The following is a 19816-nucleotide window of genomic DNA, read 5'->3' as shown; positions in this document are numbered from 1 at the left end:
TATAACCACTGCACCCCACTGCCCCATCCCCCCTGCTATAACCACTGCACCCCACTGCCCCAGCACCCTGCTATAACCACTGCACCCCACTGCCCCAGAGCCCCCTGCTATAACCACTGCACCCCACTGCCCCAGCACCCTGCTATAACCACTGCACCCCACTGCCCCAGCCCAGCGCTATAACCACTGCACCCCACTGCCCCAGAGCCCCCTGCTATAACCACTGCACCCCACTGCCCCCTGCTATAACCACTGCACCCCACTGCCCCAGTGTCCCTGCTATAACCACTGCACCCCACTGCCCCAGGTATCCTGGCTTCCTCCCTCCCTCCCCCCTCCCACCAAACTCCCCTGACTCCCGTTATAACGCGGTGCTGGGGACAGGCCGGGCTGGGCCGGGTGACTCCGGTTGCCGTGGGGACGGCGCAGACGGGACTGATTGTGAATCAGGATCCAAGGCTGGAAATGTCCCCAAAGCCCCTTTATTGCGGGGAGCAAAGCTGCAGGGCGAGAGCCAGGCCGGGGACACACCCAGGGCACGGGGTGGGAGAGGGGGGCTGTACAGGGGCCCCCCCACACTGACCCCCCCCCCCAGGGCATCTGGGCTCAGCAGCGCTGGACCCGTGGGAGCCGTACGTGGGCACAACGGGGATGTCAGCTGGGCCCTGGTGCTGGAGTTCCTGCCCCTCCCCCACCCATGGGCCCGATCCTGCCCCACGAGACCCCACTGCCCTGGAATGGCCCAAGGCCTGCTGGGTAATGGCTGGGGGGGGGGGAGCTTCACTTGGGGTGACTGACAGAAACCTCTTGGCCAATAGGGGCCAAGCTCAGGGCACAATTTAGCACCTACAAGCATCAAGAAACTGTCCCGGCCTGTGGGGGCAATGGGGGTTGGATCAGCCCCATGGGCCCTGCCCCCGACAAGGGGCGACCCCCGTTCCCAGCCCCAGGGGGCAGCAGCCCTCGTCCTGGGCAGCCCCCCAAGCCCAGCAGGGGCAGCCCAAGGGGCCGGCTCCCTGGGGAGTTCTAGGGGGGGCTACAGCATCTGGCACCGGCAGGAGGAGGGAGGCAGGACGCGGGGGCATGGCTGGGGGGGAGGGCGAGCGAGTCCCCTGAAGGCCCCTGGGAAGGATTCGGGGCCCGGCTCCTCCTGGCGTTTACCTGGAAGAAAAAGAGGGTCAGTTAGGGTACGTATACATTAGTCCACTAGTTCGAACTAGGGTGGCTAATGTCGGCATTCGAAGTTGCAAATGAAGCCCGGGATTTAAATATCCTGGGCTTCATTTGCATGTTCCCGGGAGCCGCCATTTTTAAATCCCCCTTAGACCGAACTAACTGCCCGCGGCTACACACGGCCGTCAAACGTTAACTCCAACTAAGCCCTTAGTCCACCTCGTGGAATGAGATGAAACAGTTAACTAGAACTAAGGGCTTAGCTGTGGGTGCAGCTGGCCCCCCCCCCCCCCCCACAGGCAGCGGCTACTCACAGGGGTCCCCGCGGGTTCCGGGCCGCGTTCATCTTCATGCCCTTGATGATGAGGACGGTTCCCGCGACGATGCCCACGATGCCCACGGCCAGGCCCAGGGCGCACACCAGGGTCTCTGTGGTCTCGGGCACCGGGGTGGGCGCCTGGGCTTCTGCGGGGGGGGGGGGGGACATGGAGTGAGCGGGGAGGAACTCTTCCCAGCCTTAGCCCTCCCCACAGAACCCAGGAGTGCTGGCTTCCAGCCCCCCTGCTCTAACCACTGGCCCCCACTCCTCTCCCAGCACCATGGACAGACCCCAGGTGCCTGGCTCCCAGCCCCCTGCTCTAACCACTGGCCCCCACTCCCCTCCCAGCACCATGGACAGACCCCAGGTGCCTGGCTCCCAGCCCCCTGCTCTAACCACTGGCCCCCACTCCCCTCCCAGCACCATGGACAGACCCCAGGTGCCTGGCTCCCAGCCCTGCCCGGCAGGTCCCCGGCCCGGCCTCACCCCAGTGCTTGGTGAAGGGCTCGGCCAGCCCCTGGTGCTGCACCCGGCAGTCGTAGTAGTCGCCCTGGCGGGGCAGGAAGGGCAGGTAGGAGAACTTGCGGAAGGCGTGGTCCGGGCGGGGGTAGAAGTCGGTCTCGTAGACGCCCTCGGCCACCTCCTGCCCGTTCCTCAGCCACGTCACGCTGAGCGCGGGCGGGGAGAACTTGTCGGCCAAGCAGACCAGGACGTTGGGCTCCCCCAGCTCCACGGGGTCCTCGGGGAACACGGTCACCTCCGGGGGCACTGGGGAGAGAGGGGGGAGTGGGTCCCACGGCCTGCCCCTGCCCCAGCCAGTCTGTGGTGCCCACGCTCTGCATCAGGGTATCTCCCCAGCACTTGGGGGTGCCAGCTCCATGTACTGTGGCTCATGGAGCACAAAGGGCAGGGCAGAGAACCCCCACCAGCAGGGCCTAGTGCTGGGCAGTTGCTGGGCTAAGGGGGGATGCGCAGTTTGGTGGGGGCTGGTCCTGGGCCGTGAGAGGCGGGAGGGTCCCTGGTGAGCCCGGTGGGAGGAGGGCCCCGGGGGGACGCTGGCAGGGAGGGGCCGGTCTCTGTGAGGTACCGTTCTGGGCCCGCGTGTAGTTGGATCTCTTGATCATGATATCCAGGTTGAATTTGTCTGCCGCGATGTTGCCCAGGGCTTGCTGCGCCTCAAAGCTGGCGAACTTGGTGAACTCAGGCAGGCGCCAGACGGTCTCCTTCCTGTCCAGGTCCACGTAGAAGATCTCGTCCTGGTCCATCTCCTGTATGAACTGCCCCGACTCCTGCCGGGTCCGGTCCGTGCGCTGGTAGAACTCCGCCTGGACGTGCGTGTGCTCCACTGTGGGGAGACGGGCGTCAGCAGCGCCAGCCTGGGGGCAGGGCTCTGAGCACCGGCCCTCAGCCACGTCCCTCCACCCCCCGCCCCAGGCCATGACACTGGCCCTGGGGCTCCCTTGGGATGAGGGCAGAGCAGCGACAGGGGGCCCAAGGCCCCTGGCATCAGGCTGGGGTCAGCCCTGCCTGGGAGGGAACAGACTCCCTGCTGTGCGCCCCCCCCCCCAGCTCGTTTGTTCTCTGCAGGCCACTCACCATACCGAGGTCCGGCTACACCCGCCTGGCTTGCGAAGGCGGCATGACCCCCTTGACAAAGTGCGATTGAACATCCAAGTGGCCGGGCTGGTGCAGAGCAAAGGCCCATCCAGCCCCGTGTCCTGTGGGCCACAGTGGACAGTGCCCAGAGCCCCAGAGGGAGGAACGGAACAGGGAACCATCCAGGGATCCCTCCCATCCTTCATTCCCAGCCCCGACATAGAGTCCAGGGACCCCAGCCCTGCCCAGCCTGGCTACCGGCCATCGATGGACCCAACCTCCCTGGATCAATCCAGCTCTTTATTGAACCCTGTTAAAGTCCTGGTCTTCACCACATCCTCTGGTGAGGAGTTCCACAGGTTAACCGTGCTCTGAGTGAAGAAAAACTCCTTTTGGTTTGTTTTAAACCTGCTGCCCATTCATTTCATTTGGGTGACCCCTAGTTCTTCTGTTTTGGGAACAAGGCAATAACTTTTCCTTATTCACTTTCTCCACCCCAGCCATGATTTTATAGACTCCATTTCCCCTTCATCTCTTTGCTAAGCTGAAAAATCCCCAGTTTGATTATTCTTTCTTCATACGGGACCCTGTGAGGTTGTGGGGATGGCGCCCACTCCTGTAGTCCACTGCGTTCACTCTGCTTTGGCAGTCACTGGTCGCTTTGTTGTGCTTTATGCAATTCCTACTGTCCTGTGCTGCTCCGGAGTGACTCTGTGTGTCTCTGTGTGTGTGCTCGTGCCTCGGTTTCCCTGGGCCCTGCAGTACTATCAGGACAAGGAGGGTGGCGGCTGGGTGTGACTTGCTGGGAAGTATGTTCAGTCTTTGAGAGGCCCACGGGACAGAAGATAACACCTGGGCTGGGGAAGCAGGAGAACGCAGGAGGTGGGGCGGCCTGGGGCTCCTAATCCCCTGGGAGTGGGATTGACTTTAAAAACCAACCAATGGTCTGGTAGCACTTTACAGAGGAACCCAACATGTCGCCGGGATCCTGAGCTTTGTGGGCACAGCCCCCTTCTTCAGACGACCTGAGTGCTGAGTTTAGGATGTGCAGGCCCAAAATAAATAGCGGAGAAGGGAGGGGGGATGGTGGACAGGAAACAAGGAGCAGAGGGAATTAAAATATGAAAGGGAAAACCAAATGGGGGCACAGGGAGCACTGGGGTGTGTGAGGGGAGGTGGGGGATGGGTTATAACCTCTCCCCTGTGTAAGGGGGGATGAGGGGGCACAGGGAGCACTGGGGTGTGAGAGGGGAGGTGGGGGATGGGTTATAACCTCTCCCCTGTGTAAGGGGGGCTGGGGGGGCACAGGGAGCACTGGGGTGTGAGAGGGGAGGTGGGGGATGGGTTATAACCTCTCCCTTGTGTAAGGGGGGATGAGGGGGCACAGGGAGCACTGGGGTGTGTGAGGGGAGGTGGGGGATGGGTTATAACCTCTCCCCTGTGTAAGGGGGGATGAGGGGGCACAGGGAGCACTGGGGTGTGAGAGGGGAGGTGGGGGATGGGTTATAACCTCTCCCCTGTGTAAGGGGGGCTGGGGGGGCACAGGGAGCACTGGGGTGTGAGAGGGGAGGTGGGGGATGGGTTATAACCTCTCCCTTGTGTAAGGGGGGATGAGGGGGCACAGGGAGCACTGGGGTGTGTGAGGGGAGGTGGGGGATGGGTTATAACCTCTCCCCTGTGTAAGGGGGGATGAGGGGGCACAGGGAGCACTGGGGTGTGAGAGGGGAGGTGGGGGATGGGTTATAACCTCTCCCCTGTGTAAGGAGGACTGGGGGGGCACAGGGAGCACTGGGGTGTGAGAGGGGAGGTGGGGGATGGGTTATAACCTCTCCCCTGTGTAAGGGGGGCTGGGGGGGCACAGGGAGCACTGGGGTGTGTGAGGGGAGGTGGGGGATGGGTTTTGAGGAGATTTGAGGATGGGGGATGAGGAGATTTGCTTGTGGGGTTCCTTGCTGGGCCGGCTGGCAGCTGAGGTGCTCGGTGGCTGGTTTGGTGCCATGTAGAGTCAGGCCGCAGGCTGGGGCTGTGAGTAGCCTGGTTCTAGGCAATCCCCTCTGCTCTGCCCCTCTCCGCGGTGCTACGGGACAGCCTGACCTATTCCAGGCTGGGCCATCTCCCGGCATCACCCCGACTTGGTTCTGGGGGCGATTCCCTGCCCTGCCCTCAGCTCCCCCCCCCCTTATCTCTTGCCTGTGCCCTGCCTGTGACCTACTCACCACCACAGACAGCCGGCTGGTTGGCTCAAGTTCCCCCCCCCCCCCCCACACACACACACACAGTCCCTGGGCTGTGGCTGCCTCTCACTAGAACTGGGCGCAGCCTTAGGGACCCTGCACTGGGGTTCCCGTGCGCCGTGCACAGAGCAGGGTGCACAAGTCACCGTGGTACCTCACGGCACTGACGGGCTGGCGCTTTCCAGGCAGCTTGTGGGAAACCCAGGCCAGCGTCCGGGGGGGGGGGGGGAGGGTGCCCCAGGGACTGTGGGTGAACCCCAGACGTGCGTGTACCCCGTGGAGATGCACTGCCCTGGGACGGGGAATCCTCCCTGATCCCCGCTCGCCCGGCCGGATCTCAGAGTGACAGCAACACAGGGAACCGCTAGTTAGAGAGTGTCTGCCCCACGGAGACCCCTCACCCCGTGGGTCTGAGCTATGGGGAGGATGGGGGACACTGGGGTCAGGCCAGGAGAGGAGCCAGCCTGCTCTACACAAACACATGCACTGCTGGGTGGGGTCTGGCCCTGCTGCAGTAATTTGGGGAGTGCTCCCCCTCCCCCTGTGTCTGGTGCCCCCTTGGGGGGGGGTCAGCCCCCAACACCCTGTAGGGGAAAGGTGGCTGCACCCCTAGGGTAGGGCTGTTGTACCCAGACCACGGCCTCTTCCCTGCAGTACCCCCTGCTGCACCCAGATCGGGCTCCCCTCCCTCCCAGCCATGGGGTGAGACCCCCCCTATAGCCCCAACCCTAATCCAGCTCCCCCATTATATCCCCTTCCTGCAGCCCCCTCCTTGCCCATCCATCACCTCTCCTCTACGGGATGGGACCTTCCCTCCCCCTGATCCGCCCAACTGGCTCCCCCCAACCCCTCCCTGCCCTTCAGCTCCCCTATTGCCCCTCTGGGGGTGGAACCACCTTCCCCCCCCAGCCCCAAGTGTCCCAGCCCCCACCCCGCTCGTACCTTTCACTGCCCCGGCGCCCGGCAGGGCCAGCAGGGTGAGCAGGGCCAGCTGGGCCATGGGGCCGCCCCGTCCCGCGCCCATCTCCTCTCCCGGCACTGGGCTGGGTGTGGGGATGGCTGTGCTGGGGGGCACATGTCACACCCCGGGGGGGGGCAGCGTTGGGGGCAGCGCCCGTCATTGGCCAGGGGAGCCCGGCCCCGGGGCCCGCGCCCAATGGCAGGAATCCCTGCGCCGACCAGGCTGTTACCGGGCAGAGCCGCAGCGCCCGGCCCCGCACCGAGCAGATGGAGAGATCCTGGCTCTGGGGCTGTGCAGTGGGGCCCAGAGGAGGGCGGCTCCGCGCAGCAGCCCAGGGAGGGGGCATCTCTGCCCATAGACACCCTGTTCAGCAGCACAGCTGTGTGCATGGGGGGGGGCATGGCCAGTACAGCTCTGGGCTTTTGGGGGGCAATGCCAGTACAGCCCTGCGCTGGGGGGGGGGCATGGCCAGTACAGCCCTGCGCTGGGAGGGGCCATGGCTGGTGCAGCTCTGGGCTTTTGGGGGGCATGGCCGGCACAGCTCTGCATGGGGGGGGCCATGGCTGGTGCAGCTCTGTGCTGGGGGGGCACTGTGACCCCCAAGGAGAAGGGTTCAGTGCAGCCCAGCCATGAAGAGGGGTTGGGGATCATCCAAGGAGACAGCCTGGGACACAGAAACTTCCCCCTGAAGGGGCCACCCGCTCCCACCCGGCCCCAGGGCAGGGCCTGGCTGGCCCAGAGGGGGGATGGGGGGGGACTCAGGCTCTGCCCTCTATCCCAACAGGGAGCAGATTCCTACAATACCCACTGGGTGCCCTGCACTCGGCCCCCTCAGCCGCCCCGGGACAGACACCAGCACGCTGGGCCCTGCCCCACACTGCATGGGACCCGTCACTGGCTGCTCTGGGCCACCCCCCCGCTGGGCCCTGGGGGCACTGGCCCTGCCCACCCCATGGGGGGGTGACTGCAGCGGAGAGGGGGAGGGGCTCAGAGCCTGGGGGCCAGAGAAGACCCTTAGGGGGGCTGGATGATGGGACCAGCTGAGGTCAAGCTCTGCCTGCCTGTGATCGGGGGGGGAGCCGGTTATCTGCTCGGCGGCCCGGGGCCCACTGTGGTTGGGCAGTCGCTGGTGGCCGTGTTGGGCTGTGGGTGGCCCGTGCTGGCCCCTGTCTGTGAGCGCTGCCCAGTGGGGGTCAGCCCTCAGCACCGGCAGGTAGACAAAGACCAGCGGCTTCTCGCCTGGCCGGGGGAGGGTTTGAACAAAGGAAGGGGGGTGGCTGCTCTCACATGGTTGGATTTTAACGATCACTGCTGCACCCACGGAGGGGGGGGGGTTGCCCCCACAGTCTGTACAAAGGGGCCATGTGGGGTGTCACATGAAAGCTCGTGTCCTACTGATCCTGTGTGTGACACTCATGTACCTGTGTGAGGTCTGTGTGGGGAGTTAGAAACATGCACTCTGGGCTTATGCTGGGAGACCCTCTGTCGGAGGCAGAGCAATGGGCCAGGAATGTCCTGCCCGTGACTGTGCTAATTAGCAAAACTCCAGGGACAATGGCTCTAGGTGCCAATCGACACCTGAGGAATGTGTCTGGGAATCTGGACACCTGCAAACCAGCCAGTATCCGATAGCCGCTGACATGGGGCACAGGGATAGGTCACTGGAAGATGCCAGGAGAGGGATGGAAAGTGCCACGTGGCACCCTCCATCTGGTCTGCAATTCTGCTCCTGATCCCAGAGGCAGCCTTGCGAGGGACAGAGCCGGGAAGGATGGCTGACCCATCCTGACATAGGATGTGCACCAAGGACTGTTAAGCCAGCAGCTGTAACATCTCTGCTAGAGCCTGCATCGAGAACTGGGAGATTCGGTGCATGTAACGTCGGATACTTTAACAACCTCACTTCTAGAAGGGGAAAAAGGCCAGCACAGGAATCCCCCGATGCTATAGAGGTAAGCAATCGCTTGCAAGCTCTCTCCACAGACTCTGCAGTGCTGAACGCTCTGGAAGGGACCTCACAAGGAAGAAACCGGAAGGGAACACCATCTACTGGAAGGCATGGGATGCGTAGTCCTAGGGATGGGGGTTCCACGGCCACCACCCCCAAAAGGAAACGACGGGTGGTGATGGTCAGGGACTCCCTCCTAAGAGGGACTGAGCCATCCAGCTGCCATCCAGACCTGGAATCTCGAGAGGTGTGCTGCTTACCGGGAGCTCGCATTCGGGATGTCACTGAGAGGCTTACCAAGCTGATCAAACCTTCGGATCGCTACCCCTTCCTGCTTCTCCACGTGGGAACTAACGATACGGCCAAGAATGACCTTGAGCGTGTTACTGCGGATTATGTAGCGCTGGGAAGAAGGATCCAAGACTTTGGAGCGCAAGTGGTGTTCTCGTCCATCCTCCCTGTTGAAGGGAAAGGACTGGGCAGGGATCGTCGAATTGAGGACGTAAATGCGTGGTTGGACAGGTGGTGTCGCAGAGAGGGCTTTGGTTTCTTCGACCATGGGACTCTGTTCCGGGCACAAGGATTGTTAGGAAGAGATAACAGATGGGATCCACCTAACGAAGAGAGGAAGGAGCATCTTCGCGGGCAGGCTTGCAAACCTAGTGAGGAGGCTTTAAACTAGGTTCGTCTGGGGACGGTGACCAAAACCCTGCGGGGAGTGGGAAAGTCGGATACCGGGAAGAAATGCAGAGAGGAAGGGGCAAGAAAGGAGGACCCCAATTCGAATGGAGAAGATAGGACGATCAACTGGTTACCTGAAGTGTTTGTACACTAATGCGAGAAGCCTGGGCAACAAGCAGGAAGAACTGGAGGCCCTGGCCCAGACCAAGAAATATGATTTAATTGGGATAACAGAGACTTGGCGGGATGACTCGCATGACAGGAGCGCTGTCATGGAAGGGTATAGACTGTTCAGGAAGAACAGGCAGGGGAGAAAAGGAGGAGGAGTTGCACTATATGTAAGAGAGCACTACGATTGCTCTGAACTCCAGTATAAAGAGGGAGAAAAACCTGTTGAGAGTCTATGGGTTAAGTTTAAAGGAGCAAACAACAGCAGTGATGTTGTGGTTGGTGTCTGCTACAGGCCACCGAACCAGGTGGATGAGGTAGATGAGGCTTTCTTCGGACAACTGAGCGAAGCTTCCAGATCGCAGGCCCTGGTTCTCGTGGGGGACTTTAATCACCCTGACATCTGCTGGGAAACCTATACGGCAGTACACAGGCAATCCAGGAAGTTTTTGGACAGTGTTGGGGATAACTTCTTGGTACAAGTGCTGAAGGATCCGACCAGGGGCCGTGCGCAGCTTGACCTTCTGCTCACAAACAGGGAGGAACTAATAGGGGAAGTGGAGGTGGGTGACAACCTTGGAGGCAGTGATAATGAGATGGTAGATTTCAGGGTCCTGAGCAAAGGAAGAAAAGAGAGTAGTAAAATACACACCTTGGAATTCAGAAAAGCAGATTTTGACTCCCTCAGAGATCTGATGGAAAGAATCCCCTGGGATGCTAACATGAAGGGGAAAGGAGGCCAGGACAGCTGGCAGTATTTTAAAGAAGCCTTATTGAAGGCACAGAAAGAAACCATCCCGACACGTAGCAAGAGAGGCAAACATGGTAGGAGACCGGACTGGCTTACAGGGGAAATCCTTGGTGAAGTTAAGCACAAAAAGGAAGCTTACAAAAAGTGGAAACTTGGACAGATGACCAGGGAGGAGTTTAAAGGTCTAGCTCAAGAATTCCGGGGGGTTATCAGGAAGGCGAAAGCACAAATGGAATTGCGACTGGCTAAGGATGTGAAGGATACAAGAAAGGTTTCTACAGGCATGTTAACAAGAAGAAGGTGATCAGAAAGGGTGTGCGGCCCCTACTGGATGAAGGAGGTAACCTAGTGACAGAGGATGTGGGGAAAGCTGAAGTACTCAATGCTTTCTTTGCCTCTGTATTCACGGACAAGGTCGGCTCCTGGACTTCTGTGCTAAGTGACGCAAGACGAGAAGAAGACGGACAGCCCGTGGTGGGTAAAGAACAGGTTAGGAACTATTTAGAAAAGCTAAATGTACATAAATCCATGGGTCCGGACTTAGTGCATCCGAGGGGACTGAGGGAGTTGGCAAATGTCATTGTGGAGCCTTTGGCCATTATCTTTGAAAAGTCGTGGAGATCGGGAGAAATCCCGGATGACTGGAAAAAGGCAAATGTAGTGCCCATCTTCAAAAAAGGGAAGGATGATCCAGGGAACTATAGGCTGGTCAGTCTTACCTCGGTTCCTGGAAAAATCATGGAAGGGATCCTTAAGGAATCCATATTGAGGCAGTTGGACGAGAGGAAAGTGATCAGGAATAGTCAGCATGGATTCACAAAGGGCAAGTCGTGCCTGACCAATCTGATTAGCTTCTATGATGAGGTAACTGGCTCGGTGGACATGGGAAAGTCAGTGGATGTGATAGACCTTGACTTTAGCAAGGCTTTTGATACGGTCTCCCACAATATTCTTGCCAGTGAGTTAAGGGAATGCGGATTGGATAAATGGATGGTAAGATGGATAGAAAGATGGCTAGAAGGCTGGGCCCAGCGGGTAGTGATCAACGGCTCGATGTCAGGATGACGGTCGGTTTCTAGTGGAGTGCCCCAAGGTTCGGTTCTAGGACCGGTTTTGTTCAGTATCTTTATTAATGACCTGGATGAGGGGATGGATTGCACCCTCAGCAAGTTTGCAGATGACACTAAGCTAGGGGAGAGGTAGATACGCTTAAGGGCAGAGCTAGGGTCCAGAGTGACTTAGACAAATTGGAGGATTGGGCCACAAGAAATCTGATGAGGTTCAACAAGGACAAGTGTAGAGTCCTGCACTTGGGACGGAAGAATCCCAAGCATAGTTACAAGCTGGGGACCAACTGGTTAAGTTGTAGTTCTGCAGAAAAGGCCCTGGGGGTTACAGTGGATGAGAAGCTGGAGATGAGTCAACAGTGTGCCCTGGTAGCCAAGAAGGCTAATGGCATATTAGGATGCATTAGGAGGAGCATTGCCAGCAGATCCAGAGATGTCATTATTCCCCTTTATTCGGCTTTGGTGAGGCCACATCTGGAGTATTGTGTCCAGTTCTGGGCCCCCCACTACAGAAAGGATGTGGACACATTGGAGAGGGTCCAGCGGAGGGCAACCAAAATGATTAGGGGGCTGGAGCATATGACCTATGAGGAGAGGCTGAGGGACTTGGGTCTGTTTAGTCTGCAGAAGAGAAGAGTGAGGGGGGATTTGAGAGCAGCCTTCAACTTCCTGAAGGGAGGTTCCACAGAGGATGGAGAGAGGCTGTTCTCCGTGGTGACAGATGGCAGAACAAGGAGCAATGGTCTCAAGTTGTGGTGGGAGAGATCCAGGTTGGATATTAGGAAAAACTATTTCACTAGGCGGGTGGTGAAGCACTGGAATGGGTTCCCTAGGGAGGTGGTGGAGTCTCCATCCCTAGAGGTGTTTAAGTCTCGGCTTGACAAAGCCCTGGCCGGGTTGATTTAGTTGGAATTGGTCCTGCCTAGAGCAGGGGGCTGGACTTGATGACCTTCTGAGGTCTCTTCCAGTTCTCTGATTCTATGATTCTATGATTCAGGCTACATCTAGACTGGCATGATTTTGCAGAAATACTTTTAACGGGAAAAGTTTTTCCTTTAAAAGTATTTCCGCAAAAGAGTGTCTAGATTGGCACGGATGCTTTCCTGCAAAAAGTGCTTTTGCACAAAAGCATCCGTGGCCAGTATAGACGTGATTTTGCGCAAGAAAGCTCCGGCCGCCATTTTCGCCATCGGGGCTTTCTTACGCAAAAAAGTCCTTTCCTGTCTACACTGGCCCTCTTGCGTAAGAACACTTGAGCAAGAGGGTTTTATCCCGAGCGGGAGCGTTAGAGTTATTGTGCAAGAACACTGAGAATCTTACATTAGATCGTCAGTGTTCTTGTGCAAATTCTCACAGCCAGTTTAGACAGCTGGCAAGATTTTGCACGAAATCTTGCCAGTCTAGACGCAGCCTCAAGCTTTTCTTTCTGGTAGTAATAAACCTTTAGGGTATGTCTACACTACCACCCTAGTTCGAACTAGGGTGGTAATGTAGTCAATCGAAGTTGCAAATGAAGCCCGGGATTTGAATTTCCAGGCTTCGTTTGCATCTTGCCAGGCGCCGCCATTTTTAAATCCCCGGTAGTTTGGACTCCGTGCTTGCGGCTACACGCGGCACAGACTAGGTAGTTCGAATTAAGCTTTCTAATTCAAACTACCATTACTCCACGAGGAGTGTAGCCGTGGGCATGGAGTCCGAACTACCAGGGATTTAAAAATGGCGGCGCCCGGCAAGATGCAAATGAAGCCTGGGATATTTAAATCCCGGGCTTCATTTGCAACTTCGATTGACTACATTACCACCCTAGTTCGAACTAGGGTGGTAGTGTAGATATACCCCCAGATGTTAGATTCTAAAGCACTGGCCCAGTGTGGTTTGTGGGTAGGATCCAGAGGGTAAATTGACTTGGGATCTGTGGCTGTGTGACGTAGAGTGAGTATCTTGCTGGTTGCTATGCTGGGCAGTGGGCTGTGAGTGACCTCCACTGGCTGCTGGCTGCAGCATGGCCCAGCAAGGCAGGGGAGGAGTCATTATGCAAGGGGGCTTCGAACCTGTCTGACCAGTTACCTCCCAGGGAGCAGAACAATGGGAAGAAGGGGAGTGGAGCCCTGGCTGGGGGCAGGGCTGGAAGTGAGTGAGTAAGGGAGGTTGCTGGCTGGTATCATGGAGGAAGCAGCCTAAGCAAGGGGCTGGAATTTAGGGGCCCAGGCTCCCCCATCTCAAGGGGGGCTGAGGCATCCTAGGCCTGCCCTGGAACCAGATGACATCTGTGCTGTATTCTGGAGAAGCAATAAACTCCCTCTGTTCTACTGGCTGGTGGAGTCTGTCCGTGCCATTACGGGGGTGCAGGAGATGGGAAAACCCCAACGCGCCGTCACAGGCTGGTTTCTTGGAACCATAAAAACCCGTTCAGGGGAGGTGAGATCGGGTTCTATAACCCTTCAGCTATGTGCAGGCCCAGGGCTGAGTGTGGCACAGGGAGAGCTGGGGTGTCTGTGGGGTTTTGCTCTGTGGGACTGGTGTGTGGTCTGTTTGGGAAGGTCTCCAGTCTGGGGGCTAGAGAGAGCCCCGAATTTGAGCAATTCGCCCTCAGTGGTGCCCAGTCCCAGCCTGGTCTGTTACAGCTGCTTGGGGGGCTGTGTGTTCTGTGGTTCAGAGAAAGGCAGTCTGGGCTGGGCAAACATGAAGAGAACAGACTGAACCAAGTGCTGGGGGTTCAGGGGCCTGTGGACCCCCACCCCAAGGGGTCTGAGGATCCTGGCCCTGACTCCTGTGCCCACATCACATCAGTGCTGGGCAGTGTCCTGGAGAAGCAACAAACCTCCCTGTTCTACCGGCTGGCGGAGCCTGTTCTGGCTACTACGGGGGTGCAGGGTCGTGGGGGCCCTTGTGCGGGCAGGACTCAGGCCCAGGGGCTGGGAGCTCAGAGCTTTTGCCCACCAGAACAAGCCACAGGGATCCTGCCCCTCCCCCTCTGTTCCCTACCCCAGCTGGGAAGGGGGGGAGGGTTGGTGTGCCAAGCCCGGGGGATGGGCTGGAGTATCCAAGGCCCTTTGCTGCCTAGTGGGTCAGGTGCCTGGTCCCAGGTGCCTTGGTGCCATCTGGCCCTGCTGATCCCTGCCCTGCTGCCTCAGGACTGTCCGGGGGCCATGGAACGTGAGGGGGGGGGGGGCGGGACTGATCCCGATCCCTGCAGCCTGACTCAGCCCAGCTCTGCCCTGCGAGGGAGAAGTGGGGATCCAGCCCTGCCGGGAGCGGCTCTGCCTGGCGACCGATGATGCTGCCCAGCTCTGGGTGCTGATTGGCCCCTGAGCACGGGGGCCCAATCCCTGGCTTGTGGGCAGGGCCGGGGCAGGTAGGGGGAGCGGGGCAGAGCCGGGCTCAGGCTGGGGGGCCCAGCACTTCCCAGATCTCTCCCTGCGGTGCAGCCATGGGGCCGGGTGGGACCCTGGGGGCCGGGAGCCGCTGGGCGGGGGTCCTGCTAGTGACACTGGCGCTGCTGGGACCCCCCCTGGCCCAGGGCATGGAGCTCGAAGGTGAGTAGAGACCCCTGGGCCCCCCAGGCAGGGCTGGGTGTATGGGGGGGTCAGACCCTGGCGACCCCTGGGCCCCCCAGGCAGGGTTGGGTGTACGGGGGGGGTCAGACCCTGGCGACCCCTGGGCCCCCCAGGCAGGGCTGGGTGTACGGGGGGGGTCAGACCCCGGCGATCCCTGGGCCCCCCCCAGGCAGGGCTGGGTGTACGGGGGGGGTCAGACCCCGGCGATCCCTGGGCCCCCCCCAGGCAGGGCTGGGTGTACGGGGGGGGTCAGACCCTGGCGATCCCTGGGCCCCCCAGGCAGGGCTGGGTGTACGGGGGGGGTCAGACCCTGGCGATCCCTGGGCCCCCCAGGCAGGGTTGGGTGTACGGGGGGGGTCAGACCCTGGCGATCCCTGGGCCCCCCAGGCAGGGCTGGGTGTACGGGGGGGGTCAGACCCCGGCGATCCCTGGGCCCCCCAGGCAGGGCTGGGTGTACGGGGGGGGGTCAGACCCCGGCGACCCCTGGCCCCCCCCAGGCAGTGCTGGGTGTACGGGGGGGGGTCAGACCCCGGCGATCCCTGGGCCCCCCCAGGCAGGGCTGGGTGTACGGGGGGGGGTCAGACCCCGGCGATCCCTGGGCCCCCCAGGCAGGGCTGGGTGTACGGGGGGGGTCAGACCCCGGCGATCCCTGGGCCCCCCCAGGCAGGGCTGGGTGTACGGGGGGTCAGACCCCGGCGATCCCTGGGCCCCCCCCAGGCAGGGCTGGGTGTACGGGGGAGGTCAGACCCCGGCGACCCCTGGGCCCCCCCAGGCAGGGTTGGGTGTACGGGGGGGTCAGACCCCGGCGACCCCTGGGCCCCCCCAGGCAGGGCTGGGTGTACGGGGGGGTCAGACCCCGGCGATCCCTGGGCCCCCCCAGGCAGGGCTGGGTGTACGGGGGAGGTCAGACCCCGGCGACCCCTGGGCCCCCCCCAGGCAGGGCTGGGTGTACGGGGGGGTCAGACCCCGGCGATCCCTGGGCCCCCCCCAGGCAGGGCTGGGTGTACGGGGGAGGTCAGACCCCGGCGACCCCTGGGCCCCCCCAGGCAGGGTTGGGTGTACGGGGGGGGGTCAGACCCCGGTGATCCCTGGGGCCCCCAGGCAGGGCTGGGTGTACGGGGGGGGTCAGACCCCAGCGACCCCTGGGCCCCCCCAGGCAGGGCTGGGTGTACGGGGGGGTCAGACCCTGGTGCGGGGGTGCGTATGGTGCCTGCTCCCTGTGCGAGGTCTGTGCTGTTGCCTGGCCCCGGGGCAGGTCTGCTCTGTGCCCCGCAGTGCCCTGGTGGGTCGGGACCCCTGATTCTGGTGCCTCTTGGCAGCCCCTGAGCGCGGGGACCAGAACCCAGAGCCCCCCCACAGTGCTGCCGGGCCGGGCCCCGCCCCCATAGTGGGAGTGTCGCTGCCTGGTGCCTGGAGGGGGCTCTGCGGGGGGGGGCAGGCGGCGGGTCCCTGAGCCGAGTCCCCCCCCAGGGCGATTCCTGCTGCAGTACAAGGGGGAGTGTCAGTACAGCAACGGCACGGAGCGGGTGCGGCTCCTGGCGCGCTGCATCTACGACCGGGAGCCCTACGCGCACTTTGACAGCGAGGTCGGGGAGTTCGTGGCGGACTCGGAGCTGGGCCGGCCGGACGCCGAGTACTGGAACAGCCAGCCCGACCTCCTGGCGCAGTTTCGGGCCGAGGTGGACCGGGTCTGCCGCCACAACTACGGGGTGTACGGGCCGTTCAGCATCGACCGGAGAGGTGCGGGGGGGGGGCAGGGGTCCGCCTTGCACCCGCTGGTGGCCGGCTCCGCGCATGCGCACTCGCATTCCCCTGCCCTCGGGCGGGCCGTGCGGGACGGGGGGGGCGCGCTGCCCTGGCCCACGTGACCAGCAGAGACCCGGGGGCTGTCCGCACGACCCCCCCTCCCGCCGCTGCGAGCCCGGGGCCGGAGCAGCCGCTTGGCCGGTCAGACCCCCCCTGTGCCGGGCGGGGGCGCGAGGGAGCCCTGCTCCACGGGGGGGGGGGGATGCCTCTGCGGGTGGGGGCCGGGGGCGGCGGGTGCACCGGCTGTCACTGCTGGTGCCTGACAACTTCCCCCCCTTCGGTCTCCCCCTTCTTTCCCCTCGAACAGCCTTTTTCCTGGTGGGTTTTTTTGCGCAGGGTGTTAAGCCCTGGGCTGCCCCGTCTGTGCCTGGGCCTGGGGTCAGACAGTCCCTGGCTCTGTCCGGGGGGGGGGGCAGGACATGACTCCTCCTGGGCCTTTCCTGCCACAGTCGGCCCAGAACAACAACGGGTGGGCAAGAGACCCTGGCCCTGGGGTGGGGGCTGGGCTCTTTCTCCAGGGCAGGAGGTTTTCCTGAGCCCCCCTCTCCCCTTCTCCCCCCCCCCAGTCCAGCCCAAGGTGAAAGTGTTCCCCTCGGGCTCGGGCCCCGAGCCCCACCCCCACCTGCTGGTGTGCGCCGTGACGGGCTTCTACCCTGGGCTGGTGGAGGTGACGTGGCTGAGGAACGGGCAGGAGCAGACGACCGGGGTGGTGTCCACGGAGCTGCTGCAGAACGGAGACTGGACCTTCCAGATCCTGGTCATGCTGGAGATGAGCCCCCGGGCCGGGGACATCTACACCTGCCGGGTGCAGCACGTCAGCCTGCCCAGCCCCCTGGAAGTGCGCTGGGGTGAGAGCCTGGGGCAGCCGGCCCCACACGTACAGCCCCGCCCCCGGCCGTGGGTCAGCCAGTCACACACGTACAGCCCCGCCCCCTGGCCGTGGGTCAGCCAGCCCCACACGTACAGCCCCGCCCCCTGGCCGTGGGTCAGCCAGCCCCACACGTACAGCCCCGCCCCCTGGCCGTGGGTCAGCCAGCCCCACACGTACAGCCCCGCCCCCTGGCCGTGGGTCAGCCAGCCCCACACGTACAGCCCCGCCCCCTGGCCTTGGGTCAGCCAGCCCCACACGTACAGCCCCGCCCCCTGGCCATGGGTCAGCCAGCCCCACACGTACAGCCCCGCCCCCTGGCCTTGGGTCAGCCAGCCCCACACGTACAGCCCCGCCCCCTGGCCTTGGGTCAGCCAGCCCCACACGTACAGCCCCGCCCCCTGGCCTTGGGTCAGCCAGCCCCACACGTACAGCCCCGCCCCCTGGCCGTGGGTCAGCCAGCCCCACACGTACAGTCCCGCCCCCTGGCCGTGGGTCAGCCAGCCCCACACGTACAGTCCCGCCCCCTGGCCGTGGGTCAGCCAGCCCCACACGTACAGCCCCACCCCCTGGCCGTGGGTCAGCCAGCCCCACACGTACAGCCCCGCCCCCTGGCTGTGGGTCAGCCAGCCCCACACATACAGCCCCACCCCCTCGCCGTGGGTCAGCCAGCCCCACACGTCCCAGCCCTGCCCCCTGGCCCCAGGTCAGCCAGCCCCACACGTACAGCCCCGCCTCCTGGCCGTGGGTCAGCCAGCCCCACACACCCCACTCTGAGCGGCCGGAGCTGGTCCCTACCCAGAGGGGACCCGGGGCCCCTGGCTCTGACCGGCCGGGGCTGGTCCCTGCCCAGAGGGGCCCCGGGGCCCCTGGCTCTGACTGGCTGCCCGTCCCTGTCCCTGTCCCCCAGAGGCACAGTCGGACTCGGCCAGGAGCAAGATGCTGACGGGCGTCGGGGGCTTCGTGCTGGGGCTGATCTTCCTGGTGCCCGGACTGGTCGTCTACCTGAGGAACAAGAAAGGTGGGGGGCTGCCGGCGGGGGAGGGGCACCAGGGAGTTTCGGGGGGAGGTGCTGGGGCATCTCAGGGGAAGCTGGACCTGGGTGTAGGCTTCCCCTCCACCCCCCTGAGGGCCTGCTCTGAGTCAGGCAGGGGCCTCCCGGCTTCTAGGGACAGAGCAGGGCCGTGGGGGTCCCAGGGCCAGGCTGGGGGGTCCCACTCTCCCCTCCCCCGGACAAGGCCCCTTGGGGGGACAGTTCCCCCCCCCGGGCTCTGACCCCAGGAACCGGCTCCCCCTGCCCAGGGCTCTGACCGTGTCTCTCTCTGTTTTTCAGGGCGCCCCGTCCCCCAGCCCGCAGGTAACTCCCCCCCCTTCAATCCGTGGGGCGGCTGCGTCTGCCCCTGGGCCCATGGCCCGGCCGGGGCTGATTTCTCCCCCTCTCCCCGCAGGGCTCCTGAGCTAGACCCAGGCCTCCGACCCCGCCCGGCAGGAGCGTCCGTCCGTCTGTCCCAGCACCGCGCCCAGCCTGGAGAACGCAGAACCGGGGCCCATCCCTTCATGTCGCCATCTGCTCCCCCCCCCCCCCCCACTGGCTGCTCCCTCCTGGGACCCGTCCCTGCCCCCGTCCCAGCAAGCCCCTGGTACAGCCCCGTGCACCCATTGCAGTGTGACCCCGCGCCCGGCCGCCTACCCGCCCGGCCACAGACAGACCCCCAGCGCCCGGCCGCCTACCCCTGTGATCAGACATCCCTGCGCCAGACGTCCCAGCCATGGACTGGAAGCAGCGCCCGACCCGCCCAGCACCCTCGTATCTCACCCCCCAGACAGCGCCTGTGGCCAGCCCCGTATCACCCCACTAAAGAGCTGTACCCAGACAGAGCCGCGCCTGTTCTTTGTCACACACACCAGGGAGTTATGGTGACACAGGCACCAGGGCGTGCTGGTCTCTCCCTCTGTCTCTCACACACACAGACACACACACACGCCTCCCCCCCAGGAGTTCTGGTCTCACACACACACACACACACACACACACACACACACACACACACACACACACACACCGGGGAGTGCTGGTCACACACACACCGGGGAGTGCTGGTCACACACACACAGCGGGCAGTGCTGGTCACACACACACAGGGGAGTGCTGGTCACACACACACACACCGGGGAGTGCTGGTCACACACACACAGGGGAGTGCTGGTCACACACACAGGGGAGTGCTGGTCACACACACACACACACACAGCGGGCAGTGCTGGTCACACACACAGGGGAGTGCTGGTCACACACACACACACAGGGGAGTGCTGGTCACACACACACACACACACACAGCGGGCAGTGCTGGTCACACACACAGGGGAGTGCTGGTCACACACACATACACCGGGGAGTGCTGGTCACACATACACCGGGGAGTGCTGGTCACACACACACAGGGGAGTGCTGGTCACACACACACACACACCGGGGAGTGCTGGTCACACATACGCCGGGCAGTGCTGGTCACACACAGCAGGGGTCACTCCTGGCCTTCCAGGGGTCCCAGGGCCGCCCGGAGGACGCCAGCGCTGTGGGGCCGACCCGGCCCAGCCTGGGGACCCGGCGCTTACGCCAAGTCTCTCCTGCCCGTTGGGAGCTCAGGCAGCCCCCGCCCGCCCCAGGGTCGATCCCCTCCCCG

The 19816-nt window shown here is 62.7% G+C and overlaps 2 protein-coding genes across 2 annotated transcripts; one reads left to right on the top strand and one right to left on the bottom strand.

Annotated features, from left to right (window-relative positions):
• Nucleotides 1–1483: 1483 nt before the first annotated feature.
• Nucleotides 1484–6399, bottom strand: LOC142825290 (HLA class II histocompatibility antigen, DR alpha chain-like). The gene is given in 5 exon segments (XM_075917117.1): nt 1484–1638; nt 1979–2260; nt 2580–2837; nt 6265–6357; nt 6360–6399. Coding segments are annotated over 5 exon segments (828 nt in total).
• Nucleotides 6400–14267: 7868 nt separating this feature from the next.
• Nucleotides 14268–18730, top strand: LOC142825292 (HLA class II histocompatibility antigen, DR beta 4 chain-like). The gene is made up of 6 exons (XM_075917119.1): nt 14268–14434; nt 15926–16195; nt 16828–17109; nt 18040–18150; nt 18463–18486; nt 18578–18730. Exons 1-6 carry the CDS (start codon nt 14329–14331, stop codon nt 18589–18591), a joined length of 807 nt encoding a protein of 268 aa, XP_075773234.1. The 5' UTR covers nt 14268–14328; the 3' UTR covers nt 18592–18730.
• Nucleotides 18731–19816: the final 1086 nt, after the last annotated feature.

This window comes from Pelodiscus sinensis, unplaced genomic scaffold, assembly GCF_049634645.1.
Source record: "Pelodiscus sinensis isolate JC-2024 unplaced genomic scaffold, ASM4963464v1 ctg115, whole genome shotgun sequence".
Classification (NCBI taxonomy): Eukaryota; Metazoa; Chordata; order Testudines; family Trionychidae; genus Pelodiscus; species Pelodiscus sinensis.
This window is presented reverse-complemented; position numbering and strand designations above follow the sequence as displayed.